General features: G+C 36.5%; 1 protein-coding gene across 4 annotated transcripts in view; it reads right to left on the reverse strand.

Moving 5' to 3' along the window:
• Positions 1-11,511, reverse strand: part of LOC106874233 (uncharacterized) — a 48,666-nt gene extending 37,155 nt beyond the window's left edge. The window contains exon 1 of one of the 4 annotated variants that reach the window (XM_052968193.1): positions 9,590-9,933. In XM_052968193.1, coding sequence (XP_052824153.1) covers positions 9,590-9,597 — 8 coding nt within the window. In that variant the 5' untranslated portion in view covers positions 9,598-9,933. Of the gene's footprint in view, positions 1-9,182; positions 9,543-9,589; positions 9,934-10,404; positions 10,562-11,105 lie in introns of those variants that run through there. The other 3 variants (XM_052968201.1, XM_052968182.1, XM_014921889.2) reach the window with 3 other exon arrangements.
• Between the last annotated feature and the right edge of the window lie 3,144 nt (positions 11,512-14,655).

Raw genomic sequence — 14,655 nt, forward strand, 5'->3', positions numbered from 1 at the left:
GTCCCACTGCATAGCACCTTGGGCAAGTGTCTTCTACTATAGCCTCGGGTCGACCAAAGCCTTGTGAGTGGATTTGGTAGACAGAAACTGAAAGAAGCCCGTCGTATATATGTATATATATATATATATGTGTGTGTGTGTCTGTGTTTGTCCCCCTAGCATTGCTTGACAACCGATGCTGGTGTGTTTATGTCCACGTCACTTAGCGGTTCGGCAAAAGAGACCGATAGAATCGATAGAATAAGTACTAGGCTTACAAAGAATAAGTCCCGGGGTCGATTTGATCGACTAAAGGCGGTGCTCCAGCATGGCCGCAGTCAAATGACTGAAACAAGTAAAAGAGTATCCTAAAAACACTGTCTAAGGAACACACGCACGCTGAAATTCCTGCAACACTAACATCCTCACTGACCCCCAAAACATTGTGCAGGGATGAGCACCAAATATAGAAGTAAAGCAACTGTCACGCCCAGATAGAGTCCGCCTTGCTCACTTCCCTACGGCCATGAGAAATATGCGACTATACAGAAATAGGCTGGACAGTGTAACATGTCCAGGTCGTCAAACTGCAACCTTATAAGATTTATCGCTGCATGTTGTTGTTGTTGGCACTCCGTCGCTTACGACGTCGAGGGTTCCAGTTGATCCGATCAACGGAACAGCCTGCTCGTGAAATTAACGTGCAAGTAGCTGAGCACTCCACAGACACGTGTACCCTTAACGTAGTTCTCGGGGATAATCAGCGTGGCACAGTGTGACAAGGCTGACCCTTTGAATTACAGGCACAACAAAAACAGGAGGTAAGAGTGAGAGAAAGTTGTGGTGGACGAGTACAGCAGGGTTCACCACCATCCCCTGTCGGAGCCTCGTGGAGCTTTGGGTGTTTTTCGCTCAATAAACACTCACAACGCCCAGTCTGGGAATCGAAACCGCGATCCTATGACCGCGAGTCCGCTGCCCTAACCACTGGGCCATTGCGCCTCCACTATCGCTGCATGTTAGAGTGTGCAGAACGGTCATTAGCTAGACAGAGGGGGAATGTTATACCCTAAAGAACAGATTTGTGTTTGGTCGATCAGAAGTTGAGCTCGGATGACAACTGAGAATTAAGTCACTAAGGGGTTAAAGCTAGGCTTCTAATATAAGTGATAGTTCAGATGAAAATAAATAATGCTGGTTTTGTATTAAGAAATTAGTACGATGATGATTAAGTTATGCAGATACCTCAGTTAAATGACATCAAATTTTGTTGCAATGTCACTAAGACTCTTTTTTTTTTTTTTTTTTTTTTTGTTTTAGAACTAACTCGGTAAAGTTTATATATTATTTTACTATTTACGCGTAGTCACCGTGTCAAAACAAAATGTCATATTAAAATTAGGAGCCAAAAGGAAGTTGTTAGTAACGATTCAAGGAGGAAGTGTATATACAATTAAAGAAAAAGTTTATGAACAATCAAACCGCAAATTATAGTTAAAATAAATAGACAGAGATTGAGTCAACAGAGATAAACATTGTCAAGGCTACACAATTAAATTCCACTGCCTTGAAATCCAGATAAGTGAGTTCATGTAGACTTTATAGCTTGTCTTCTAGTTCTTAATCTAAATTCCTATCCTGACGGCTCTCATAAACTATTTTCTCGTTGAAGACTCAATTACCTACTCCAACATATTGGTGTAATTATGTAGACTGCTATAAATAGTCGTAAGATGAGTAAACAAAGTTTTTGTATGGGCACTTTTAATCACATTAAGATCTCATCTTCACTCTTAAAACAACCTTATATAAATTTCTTATATAAATAACTTATATAAATTTCTATTGTTTTTTTAAGAGTGTAGATGGAGACACTACCAAAAGCATTTGCAGAGGCAGCATCATATGCTTACGTTGAAAAGACTAAGCATATGGAAGGTAACTGCAACATTACAAACCCATCCAGCAGATAAACGAATGTAAAACATTAATAATTTTTATATTAAAGTAGATTTGTTTTTTTGAATCTTTTTACGACTCCAGATCTCAAAAGGATTAGGTAATATGCCCCATACTGCACCAGGCAGACTGTTGAAACTTATCCGCAACTACCAGTCCTATTAATTGCCAATGTTACTGAAAACGATGTAAGTTGTTTACTCTTGACACATAAATAACCAGGAAAAGATGTAAAACATGAAAACTAACGATTTTGTCATATTTATTTATAGAAAAACGATACTAGATAAGAGATCGAGACCCACGCTTCAAGGATTATATGAATAACACAGGGCAAGAATCCTTTAAAATTGGCTGTGGGGAGGGGAAATAGATTTTTTAAATTACAGGATGCTGATAAGAAATGTAAATGTCTGAAAAGATTAAGGAATGCAACTGTATATCTGAGAAATATATCAGCAGCTAAGCACCTTCTTCCCTTAGACACAGTCTTCTTGTGATGCAAACTCTACAAAGAGAACTTCCTCCTACAGAGATTTTAATTGTTTAGTATTTAGTTAACTTCTACACTAAGGAATAAATAACAATAAAGGTATTATAAACGTTTCAAAAATAAAGTCTATATTTTTTACTTTAAGGATATGATGTGAAATGAAAAGTTAACCTTAAAACAATTTCCTATACAATTTGACTCTAGGATGGACAGAGAAGAGGAAAAAAACAAACAAACAAATAGGCATATTTATTTGATAAAGGATCTATTCATTAATAAAATTTAATGATAATAAAGGAACTATTTATTTTTTAAAATGTTATTAATATCACTACAGCCTCACACAAACAAGCATATCATGTAAAAGTTGGAATCAGAAGCAGCGTTTTAAAATATCAACAATAAACCATATGGATGATGTTCTCTCATTATTACTTACACAAAGAAATAAGAGTTTAAATAGGAGAATAAGAAAATGTTGTCCCACTGAGTTTCTTAAGGCAAATGGGAGAAACAAGAAAACTTAGATAAGGAGTTGAGTAAAATAGTTATATCTATATATATACATGTGTGTGTGTGTGTGTGTGTGTGTGTGTGTGTGTGTGTGATGAAGGTACATGGCTCAGTGGTTAGAGCATTGGGGTCACAAACATGAGGCAGTGAGTTTGATTCCTAAACTAGGTTGTGTGTTGTGTTCTTGAGCAAGACACTTTATTTCATGTTGATCTAGTTCACTGGTGCCAAGCTGTATCAGCCTTTTGCCTTTCTCTTGGATAACATCAGTGGCATGGAGAAGGGAGGCTGATATGCATGGACTACTGCTGGTCTTCCATAAACAACCTTACCGGAACTTGTGCCTCAGAGGGTAACTTTCTAGGTGCAATCCCAAGGTCATTCATGACCAAAGGGGGTCTTTACCCTTACCCTTTACATATATATGCATAAAATCACTGTGTTATTCTGTTTCTGAAAGTTAAAGCAGGTTTGAAGTTTCAAATTCTCAGTATAAGAAAAGAAAAAGTACTTGTTCATCACCATTTATTTCTGAATAATTGAATGAAGAGGAACATTCTTAGAACATGATTCATTAAGCTTAAATTTTATGAGAAATGTTCATGGAAAATAATAAAAGGAATTTTCCCCCATAATAAAAAGGATGAATACTTATATTCTCCAATGCAAATGTGTAGCAATGATTCAATTGTTAGACTTCATGATTAGAGATATCCATAAATGGATGATCAACTAAACCTAACTTGGGACCAAAAAACTGGGAGAGTAGTGGGTCTTTCCCAAAGATAATAAAGTATAAATTATAACAAAGGACAATCAGGTTAAATCAATAGATCAGACTGTTATTTTTATGATAGATTGATGAAAGGACAAATCAAAAATACATGTATCAAACCTTATATATACATATATATATGTGTGTGTGTGTGTGTGTGTGTGTGTGTGTGTGTGTGTGTGTAAAATTAATATAAGTAGTCATGTGCAATGTTTTACCCAAAAGGAAAACTATGATTGTCATTAAATATGACTAGGGTGTCAGAACACCTACATTGCTGAAAATAAGAGCTAAAAAGCACTTAATTGTATACATATGTACTGAAGGGACTAGAGCTTTGTAGCTCTTATTTCTAGCAATGTAGGTATTCTAATACCCTAGGGAACTTTAACTTCCGTTTACCTACCCATTAGACAGCTAGTTTAGAAATACGGTAAATATAAGGCTGGATGTAAACAATATACACATTCTGGAATAGGATCAAGTCAACACTGCAGATGAAAGTATTGGTTTCAAATTTTAGCACAAGGCCAGTAATTTCAAGGGAGGGAGTAGGGCGATTACATCAGCTCAAGTAATCAACTTATACTTATTTTATCGACCCCTAAAGGATGTAAGGCAAAGTGAGCCTCAGCTGAATTTGAACTCAGGATGTAACGATGGACAAAATGCCACTAAGCATTTCGCTGCGCATGCTAATGATTCGGCCAGCTTGCCACCTTAGTGCAGATATAGTTTAAAAAAAAAAACAGGGGCAATAAAGCCTTGTGAGTGAATTTGGCAGATGAAAACTGAGAGAAGCCTATTGTGTATATGTGTGTGTAAACATGTGACAGTGTATGTTTGTGTCTTCTTGTGTGATTGTTGTAAATGGATATCATTCACTTCCAATATTCTGTGAAAACATGTCTGGCCATGAAAAAATATTGCCTTGCTTGGAAACAGGAAGGGCATCTAACCATAGAAAAATCTGCTTCAATAACTCTGTCTGATATATAACATCACATATGATAACAGAATATATAATATATTATAATATATGCAATATCATAACTATATATATATATATAGCAGTGACAGATCAAAGATGAACTGATTTAGGATCACGTGAAGTGATATGTTGCATTATATAACATATCAGACAGAAGCCAACATTAACAAAATATATTATAGCATTAATTATGATAATTGTAAACAATGCCAACATTGAAAAAATATATCATAGCATTAATTATGATAATGGTAATTGTAAACAATGTGCAACATATGTTGGTGTGTTTCATTCATATATACCATCTTTCTATTTATAACCTAGGTCCACAAAAGGTTCTCACAGGACAATCAGGTTAAATCAATAGATCAAACTGCTATTTTTATGATAGATTGATGAAAGGACAAATCAAAAATACATATATCTAACCTTATATATATATAATTAATATAAGCAGTCGTGTGCAATGTTTTACTCAAAAGGAGAACTATAATTGTCACTAAATATGACTAGGGTATTAGAACACCTACATTGCTAAAAATAAGAGCTAAAAAGCACTTAATTGTATACATATGTACTGAAAGGACTAGAGCTTTGTAGCTCTTATTTCTAGCAATGTAGGTATTCTAATACCCTAGTCATATTTAGTGTGTGTACATGTGTATATATATATATAACATAAAGATGGAGAATTATACATCTACAGTGTTTTTAATATTACAGTCTTTCATATGTTTGTTCCCTTTAAACCAGTGTTCAACATATGTTTCTACTGCATAAGTATCTTAGGATATGGTGTCCATTTGCATCCTGTTGGTTTAGTTGCACTAAGATCTCATCCAGGTTAAATGTATCCATGTAGCTTTATTCAGTGTTGCCACTAGTAGAGTTTAAAGTGAACTATATATATATATATATATATATACACACACACATACAAAAGTACAAATAAAGGTTACAAACCTCATTGAGGGATAGCAAAATCTAATGAAAGTACTGGCTAGTTACCCATACAAAGAATGTTGAACATTACAGTTAATACTCAACTGCAAGGCAACAATATAAGCTGTAGTTTATATATATTTATTTATTGTATAATGAGATAAGAAAATAGAGAGATAATTGATAGATTATTATCTATTAATTAAAATATATCTTCTATCTTTTACTTGTTTCAGTTATTATACTGCAGCCATGCTGAGGCACCACCAAGAATTTTTAGTCAAATGAATCAACCCTAGTACTTATTTATTATTTTGGTTTTTGCTACGTCTGGTCCTTATTCTATTGGTCTCTTTTGCCGAACTGCTAAGTAGTAGCGATGTAAACACACCAACACCAGTTGTCAAGCTGTGGTGGGAGACAAACACATACAAAATCACACACACACACACACAGATATATACAAGATGGACTTCTTTCAGTTTCTGTCTACCAAATCCACTCACTAGGCTTTGGTCAGCCCAAGGTTATAGTGAACACTTGCCCAAGGTGCCACACAGTGGGACTGAAGCTAGAATCATGTGGTTGAGAAGCAAGCTTCTTATCACATGGCCGTGCCTGTGCCCATCTCTAACCATCCCAAGCCCACCCACTCTTTTTGTTCTGTCCCCATCATTTCTATTTACCTTGTATCTTGAGGGTCTGCCTTAACACTTTATCACCACTATTTTACCTCTCTTTTCCCATTATTTCTTCTATAATGTGAGTAGACATTTAGTTCTTGTACAAGAAACCTGTACTCTTCAGGCCCCTTCTTTGTCTTAACCTCTCACATTCTAGCGTAAAACTGCTTCCCACTCTAATATAGTCTTTTAGTCATGCAAGCTGCATCATAGGCAATTTATCTCCAAAGAGGCACATCTGAAAACATTTGCTAACATATTTTTATATTAAACTATTCATTAAGATCAGTTGCCACACCATCATCATCGTCGTTTAACGTCCGCTTTCCATGCTAGCATGGGTTAGACGATTTGACTGAGGACTGGTGGACCAGGAGGCGACACCAGGCTCTAATCTGATTTGGCAGAGTTTCTACAGCTGGATGACCTTCCTAATGCCAGCCACTCCGAGAGTGTAGTGGGTGTTTTACGTGCCACCGGCACGAGGGCCAGTCAGGCGGTGCTGGCAACAGCCACGCTCGAAATGGTGTATTTTACGTGTCACCTGCACAAGAGCCAGTCCACCGGCACTGGCAACGATCTTGCTTGAATGTATTTTCACGTGCCACTGGCACAAGTGTCAGGAAGGCGAATAATAATAATAATAATAATAATAATAATAATAATAAAACTTATTGGAAGTGTTACCATGTACATGTTTTGTTTTGGTATAAAAGATGGGTTACAGCAAATATTCTGCTCAATACCACTGACCTGATTGACCCTTAGCGGATGCTGCTATGTGCAACTTTGATCATGAGCAAGAGTAGTGGAGGAGCATCATAGCCATGTGTCGAGAGGAATTCTTTGGAGTTTGAATATTTCACCTCTGGAAACATTGGTGTTTCATTCATCATCAATAAACCCTATTCAGGGACCTTTTGAGTGGGATGGGCTACTCGCCCTGAAGAAAATTCTAACTGGGCGCTAACTGACCTGCAAGGTCATGTGCTGTTTATCTTGATATGAAATCACCATGTCATGCACATATAGTAGTGATGCATGTACCTAGTGTACCCTGATCAGATGGGTACATTGGGCTTCATATATTGGCACCCCAGTGTCACTTAGATGGCATGCATTTCTCTCACTTGATAATAATAATAATCCTTTCTACTAAAGGAACAATGCCTGAAATTTTGGAGAAGATGACTAGTCAATTACATCAGCGCCAGTATTTAACAGGTACTTAATTTATCGATCCCAAAAGGATGAAAAGCAAAGTCAACCTCAGCAGAATTTGAACTCAGATCTGAGGATGGATAAAATACTGCTGAGCATTTTTCCCAGTGTGCTAACGATTCTCTCAGCTTTTATAATAATCCTTTCTAATATAGGCACAAGGCCTGAAATTTCAGAGGACAGGTTAAGTCAATTACATCAACCCCAGTGCTCAACGGGTCCTTATTTTACTAATTCCGAAAGGATGAAAGGCAAAGTCAACCTTGGTGGAATTTGAACTCAGAATAGCCTTTGCTTTCCAGCTCTCGAGTGTAATCAAATATACTTAATTAAATAAAGTATTCTTTTCTCCCAAAATGTGAGATCTTGTGTCAAAATTAGAAATCCCTGTTACTTATAATTATTATTCTAATGGCACCATAGTTTAGATTTTAAAATGTGTGCAATAATTTCAGCAAAATTATCTTATTTAATTCCTATCAAACCTTCCATTAACAATAGTTAGCTGCATAAGGATAAAACAAAGACTACCCAAATCAACCACCTAATACTTGGATATTGGGCGATTGGACCTCTATGCAGTTATTCGACCTGCTAAAAATAACAGCCACATCGCTCACAAATTAAACCTCTCTGTGCTCACAAAAAAAGAGAATGGACACTCAGTGTAGTCTTTGGGATTCTAAAAAAAAAAGGAAGGTGATGGCTAGAATGCTTTTGATCAAGGCTAACCAGTGACTAATAACGACCACTACACTACCTTCAGCAAAAGCATCTTTACGTGATCACTGAACCTGTTAGAAATAGCAGCCAGATTTTCAAAATTGCAGTCATTGAAACGGTGACATTGGAATAAACAAACGACGAGAATGATCACAGCTGGAAAGCCTTTGATAATAGACGTGCTAGATCAAGACAAGACGTGGGACTAAACAATATAAACTAAAGGTGCTTAGCAATAGAAAAATATCGATTTAAATATTGCTTTTATTTTGATTTCAAATAAACAACAAAGAGAATACCTAACATTTTAATAGTCATCCTTTGTGTGCCAACAACATGTATATATTGTACATAAGATCTAGAATTATATTTTTGTCAGGGGTAAATATTTTCAACAACGATGCCCCCTAAATGATTTATTTTGGCGCACGGATAAAACTATATTTAAAAATCTATAAAAACTATTGTTGCAACCAGTTTTTTTGCTTTCTCCTTTTTTCAAAATAACTTTTGTTTTCTTTATCTGTTTAAAGCCTGTGTTTTTTTCTTTCTTTATGCTTAAAGCTAATAGTTTTTTTTAAACCTTGTTATATCCCTGAACTCTGTGTATGATAATGCAGAGAGCCCTGTCACCCTGAATGAAAAGTACTAGTTTAGAAAATATACTATATTGGATTTTTAAATAACAAATTACAAATACATGTCTTCAGAAACCAACAACTCAACTTGTAGGTCCCTCCAAATAGTTAATGAAAGTAGAATCAAGACGTTTGCAATGCTGATCCTTCTTTCTTTGTAAGTGCTCTGATGAGATGCTTTTCGACGGGCGGTTCGTTGGCTTCCCGTGCAAAGCTGAATTTGAGTAAGCCTATGAAACAGAAGGGTTGGTACCTGAGAACTTACCCCAACTCTCTCTTCAAAGTGGTTTTGATTTTACTGTATTACGTAGGCAAAACAACTGATTGCTGTAACTAGATTTTACTACTGGGATCGACGTTTGACTTATCTTTCAGAGTTGATAAAATAAATTAGTTATTTACTGGTGTTGAGTCAATTGACTAAATCTTTCTAAGAACTGTAGCCTTATGACAACAGAACAAAAAAAAAAGTAATTTTCATAGAACCTGGATATCTGGAATCACCTTGTGCAATATCATTGTATATCTTTAAAAAACCTCTAAATTTCTCCAGATATCTCTCAGCAATAGTGAGGATTTATACTGTCAAAATACATTTTTTTTTTAATGCCAGTCTGTTTTTCTGCCAGATATAAATATATCAAAAGGGAATGTGAACAGTTTCAACTGTACCTGAACATATCCAATTAGATTCAATCTAAGAATCATTAAATAATATTCGAGATTTTGTAAATCCATTACTTTTGATTGGCACGCAAAATTTCGGAGTATTAATGTCACAATAGGAATTGATGACGTCGGTTTTCTTAAAAGCATAAACAACTCCCCATTTCTTCGATCCTTATAAATACTCCAGCTTCAAAGTACTCAAAAACAATACTACAATTCCATCTGTGGTATATAACATAAAACCGGAAAGACACGTCGAACGGATTTTAAGGTTTCCAAATTACATTTGTATACAAAGTAGCGGGTGCTACTTTTACTGAATACGATGGATTCATTCTCGCCACTTACTATTATTTAAAGTTGTTTATGTAATGCCCTTCAGAATATATATAACTATAATAACTTCCTATTCTCATAGCTATAACTTTAAACAGTTATGCATTAGAAAAAGAAATCATACCATGCAAATTAAGATCCAATACAAGAGTTCAATAGTTTATGCTGGAATAGAATTTTCTATATTGAAGATTTAAAGTTTCACACCAAGGTTAAATTTTAAGATGAATAAAACAAAACTACATATATTACGTTCCTTTTCTTAGAACTTCTGAAGACAAGGAAGCTAGTCATTCTACTTTTTCACTATGTGGTAGGCGGTCAACTCGTTAGTTGAGTCTATTTGTGTGTGCTATGTAGTAAGTGTAAGTGTACATATATATATATATATATATATATATATATATATATATATATATACAGTTAAGTATATATATCCTAAAGATAAAACAAAATACTTAAAAGGTACAATAAACATTTACCTTTCCAGCATCATATGTTCCATGTTTCATATTACTTAACAGAAAACTCGAAACGAAAACACTTGTGCGTGCGTGTGCGCATACATGTGTATATTTGTCAAATGGTGCCACGCTTTATCTATAAGCGTCATACGTGAGAGGGGGGAGAGAGAAGAGTAACAGCTCGAGTAAACAATAATACAAAACAGGCTTTAAACATTTAAAACACTATCTATATATATATATCAATAGACAGATTACATTTATCTATTTGCGTTTGCCAGTTGGGCGGGGAATTTCAATTGTGAATTGGGTTTAATTTTAAGTGGTACTTGTATCCAAACTGACAAATATTGTCTTCTTTCTCTAAGCTGTTACTTGTGGGCCGGTTCTAAGTTTTAATGATCATAAAACATAAGGATACGAAAAAAAAAACATTATTATATTTATATTCTTTTTTTATGCACATGCTCCATTGAAATATGACTTGTTTATTTCGCTACTAAATTAACAATTCTTGCTAAAAAATAATTTATTGGATATATTAACATTTTTCATTCAACATCTTCGAGTAAGATAAAGCATCGCCAGCTTTGGATTTTGTAAATAAACTTCAAAGATTACTCCACAAAATTGGTAAAAGAAAGGGAAAGTAACGAAAATTGTAATCAACGATGAAGTATTCATTTTTTCTTCTGTTATCTATGTAAAAAAGTATTTACCTTTTTTTGTAGATAATTGAGGGATCGTTGAGGCCAACAGACCCCATACCTGGGAAGGATAAAAATGATTGATAATGATATAGGGTGCAGTCACTCGTATTAAATGCACAGATTTAAGAGGAGTTCGCGGGAACGAGTTGGTATCTGCCAGCAGCTGTGCTCCTGGCCACATGTGTCTATGGGGGAGTGTATTATTATAATAAATAATGATGTATATGTTGCCAGAGTTAGAAAATATTTTGTTAATCTTCCCTAATTCTGCCCGTTTCAGCGAGTCACGTGACAACTCCAGACCGAAATGCGTCAAGACTTCTTTCTTTGCACTTCTGCTTTAAACGTTTTCGTTCTCGCCTCACCTCCTCCTCTCTCTCTCTCTCTCTCCGTATCTCTCTTTCTTTCTTTTTTTCTTCCTCTGTTGTCTCTTTCTCTTTATCTCTCTCCGTTTCCCCTTCTCTGTCTATGTATATATCTATATCTAGTGTTACTTCTCTCTCTCTTTTCGGTAACCACACGAATGCAAACCAAGGGCAGATAAGTCGAAATTGATTACTTCGATTTCTGAGGAAAAGAAAAAAAAATAAACACATTCGCACGTGGAAGAGATTTTTTCTTTCTTACGCTACTTCAACAATATGATATTGAATGAAATCTGTTAATTTCTTGCCTAAATCAGTTTGTCATTTCTTTTATCGTTGTTACTAAAAGATATTGATATTTTCTAGAGTTTTGACGATTTGCAAGATAGTACGTACACTTTGCAAAAGATAGCTAAATTTGCAAACATTTTTTGTCTACGGAAGCATTTAAACAAAACACTGTTACGCTCGTATATAAACATTAACTTTAAAAAAAGAAAAAACACACAACTCAGATTCAGAAATTGCTTATCTTTTTTGCGAGAGTAGTGTTGCCTACAACTGTCCACTTTACTCAAGTCCGTTTAGAAATTTAACTGTTTCCAGTTGTGAAAAGACATTACCAAAACCTGGCAATATTTCTTCTCTTCTGAAGGTGTTTAACCCATAAACTGCGATAGGCCACCTCAGTGGCCAACGCGCCAGTGCGACAGGCCAAGTGCGTGGCCACGGAAGAAGGGCGTGATCTACCTAATTTTGATGACGTATAATGTATGCACACGATAGCCTTTCACCCCAGAAACAGTGTAGTCAATCACAGAAGGTGTTAAGAAACACTGAGTATTTTTTTCGAGTGATAGATCGATGTTGACCTTCACCCAAAACAGGCTCAGCTGTTCGTGTTACATACAGCAAAATCCCAGCAGTTTATGGGTTAACAAACAAATCTCCGATCAATTGAGATTATCCAAGCGAACACTTGGAGAATCACTGAGACTCGGCTTAAGGTACGGGCAACTCGGGCATTCACCCAGTGTGTCTTATGTTTGAGGAGGGGTCGGAGGACGTCACGCAATGTGTTGGGATCATACAAATACAAATATGTAATATGAAAATAAAGAGAAACATGAAAAAAATCTATGAGTGGAGTCAAGTTCATTTTAAAGTGTTTCGTAGATAACCGTGGAGGCTGAAAGTGGGTGTGTTATATTCATGAAAAGATTGAGAAACTTCGATGCTGTATTTGAACTGTTTTTAGCTTGTACATTGTGACAAGCATCTTGTTTTACATCCACAGTGTTACCACTTTGTAAAAATTTGGAAGAAGAAAAAAACATAGGCATGGTTGTGTTGTTAAGAAGTTTGCTTCGCAACCACACAGTTCCGAGTTCAATCCTCCCTAAGCTGACCAATACCTTGTGAATAAATTCGGTAAGCACATACTGTGAGGAAACACGTCGCTCAACGGAGAAAGTGTTTTACCTTTGACGGGGTTGGCGAGGAGAAGACGCCAGCTACTAGGCCCGCCTCCTCGTCCTATTTGTAACATTAAGGCTGGATATAGTATTGATCTCAGGAGCATCCAGGCAAGTGGTTCTGTTAGAAGTCACCGTTCCCTAAGGGGACTGTATCGAGGAGGACAATGAGAGTAAGAAAAAGAAGTATGCTGAGCTGGTGGAGCTATGCCAAAGCAATGAGTATAGGCCCGACGCCAGATTTGGTGCTGCAGAATATTCTGGGTGGGCACTAATTTGCGAGGAGACTTTTGTAAATTGCATTTTCTAAATCTGAGGGTGCACCATTGAATTGTGAGGGGGGAAATGTACCACCCAGTGCACCTCATTAGCGACAAGCATTAATGGGTGACAGGCAAGGTATGATCACATCGGGGTGAGATACAAAGGGCTTGCGGGCCAGTTCATCTGTAGAGCTTGCTCCAGCAAAGCCGAAGGCCATCTGGTTGGCTGAGGAGGTTGCAAAGGTTGCCTCTAATGTGGAGGTGGATCAGGAGGTGCGATCACTGGAAGGAGCAGTGTTACCAGAGGCAGCGGTAACTGGACCCAAGCTGGGGTTTTATCAGTCCCGGCTGGGTCATCTAGGTGAGGGTGTCTGGTTTTAAAAGACCCGAAATATCTGACTCCTCGAAACATCACTGATGATGTGTACAGGTGCATCACAGGATAGAACGCACCTGTTCCTGTTATTGTACCCGTCTTAATGATTCTGTTAGTATTCGTCTTTCATGTTAGCTCGTTTTTATCCCAGGAGTTTTTGTTCATGACACCTCTAAACTGAAGAACATTATCATGGGTGTTGAAATTCTAGAGTTATTTGGTCGATTCCTGAAGAGGGGTTTGAACTAGTTTGCGTCTATTATGAGTGTATGTTTCCTATTATTGTGTATGTCTCCCTGTGTCAGATTTTGTAATTAATTAATTAACTTCCGTGGTCTCCATTTCGTGCATCATTTCTCTCTTCTTGTCTATCTATATATGTACCCATCTGTTCATCCTTCTTTCGGTCTTTCTCTTCTTTCTTATATTCGCCTTTCCATCTCTCTTTCAGTCCACCTATTGATTTAACTATCTCTCTACCTTCATGTTTCATTTCTTTTTCTATGTCTTCCCTTCATTTTAACATTTTATCTTTATCGAAGGCGGCAAACTGGCAGAATCATTTGCTCGCCGGACACAATGCTTAGCGACATTTCATCCGTCTTTACGTTCTGAGTTCAAATTCCATCGAGTAAGACTTTGCCTTTCATCCTTTAGGAGTCAAAAAAAAAATAAAGTAACAGTTGATTATTGGAGTTGAGGAAATCGACTTAACCCCTCCACTGAAATTGCTGGCCTTGTGCCAAAAGTTGAAACCAATATTTTATCACAATCTACTTATCTACCCTTATTTTCCTACAGCCCTTTCGCCCACTTCTCGGTCTTTCTCTCAATTAACTAGTTCCTTTTCTTTCTCACCCCTCCCATAAGCCACTATGTGATCTTCCTGTTTTTCTATGCGACCCACCCTTTTGACATTCACAGCTGTCGTGGTCAGCTATTGTTCTTGTAGCTCAGGATTTGTCTGCGATTTTAATTAACTTCAACTCCACAATTAGGCCTCCTTTTAAAATATTGTTTTAAAGGACTCCTTTCTTTCTCAAAACTTGATCTCCTTATCTATCTATCTATCTGTCTGTC

This window comes from Octopus bimaculoides, chromosome 1 (genome assembly GCF_001194135.2).
Source record: "Octopus bimaculoides isolate UCB-OBI-ISO-001 chromosome 1, ASM119413v2, whole genome shotgun sequence".
NCBI classification, from domain to species: Eukaryota; Metazoa; Mollusca; class Cephalopoda; order Octopoda; family Octopodidae; genus Octopus; species Octopus bimaculoides.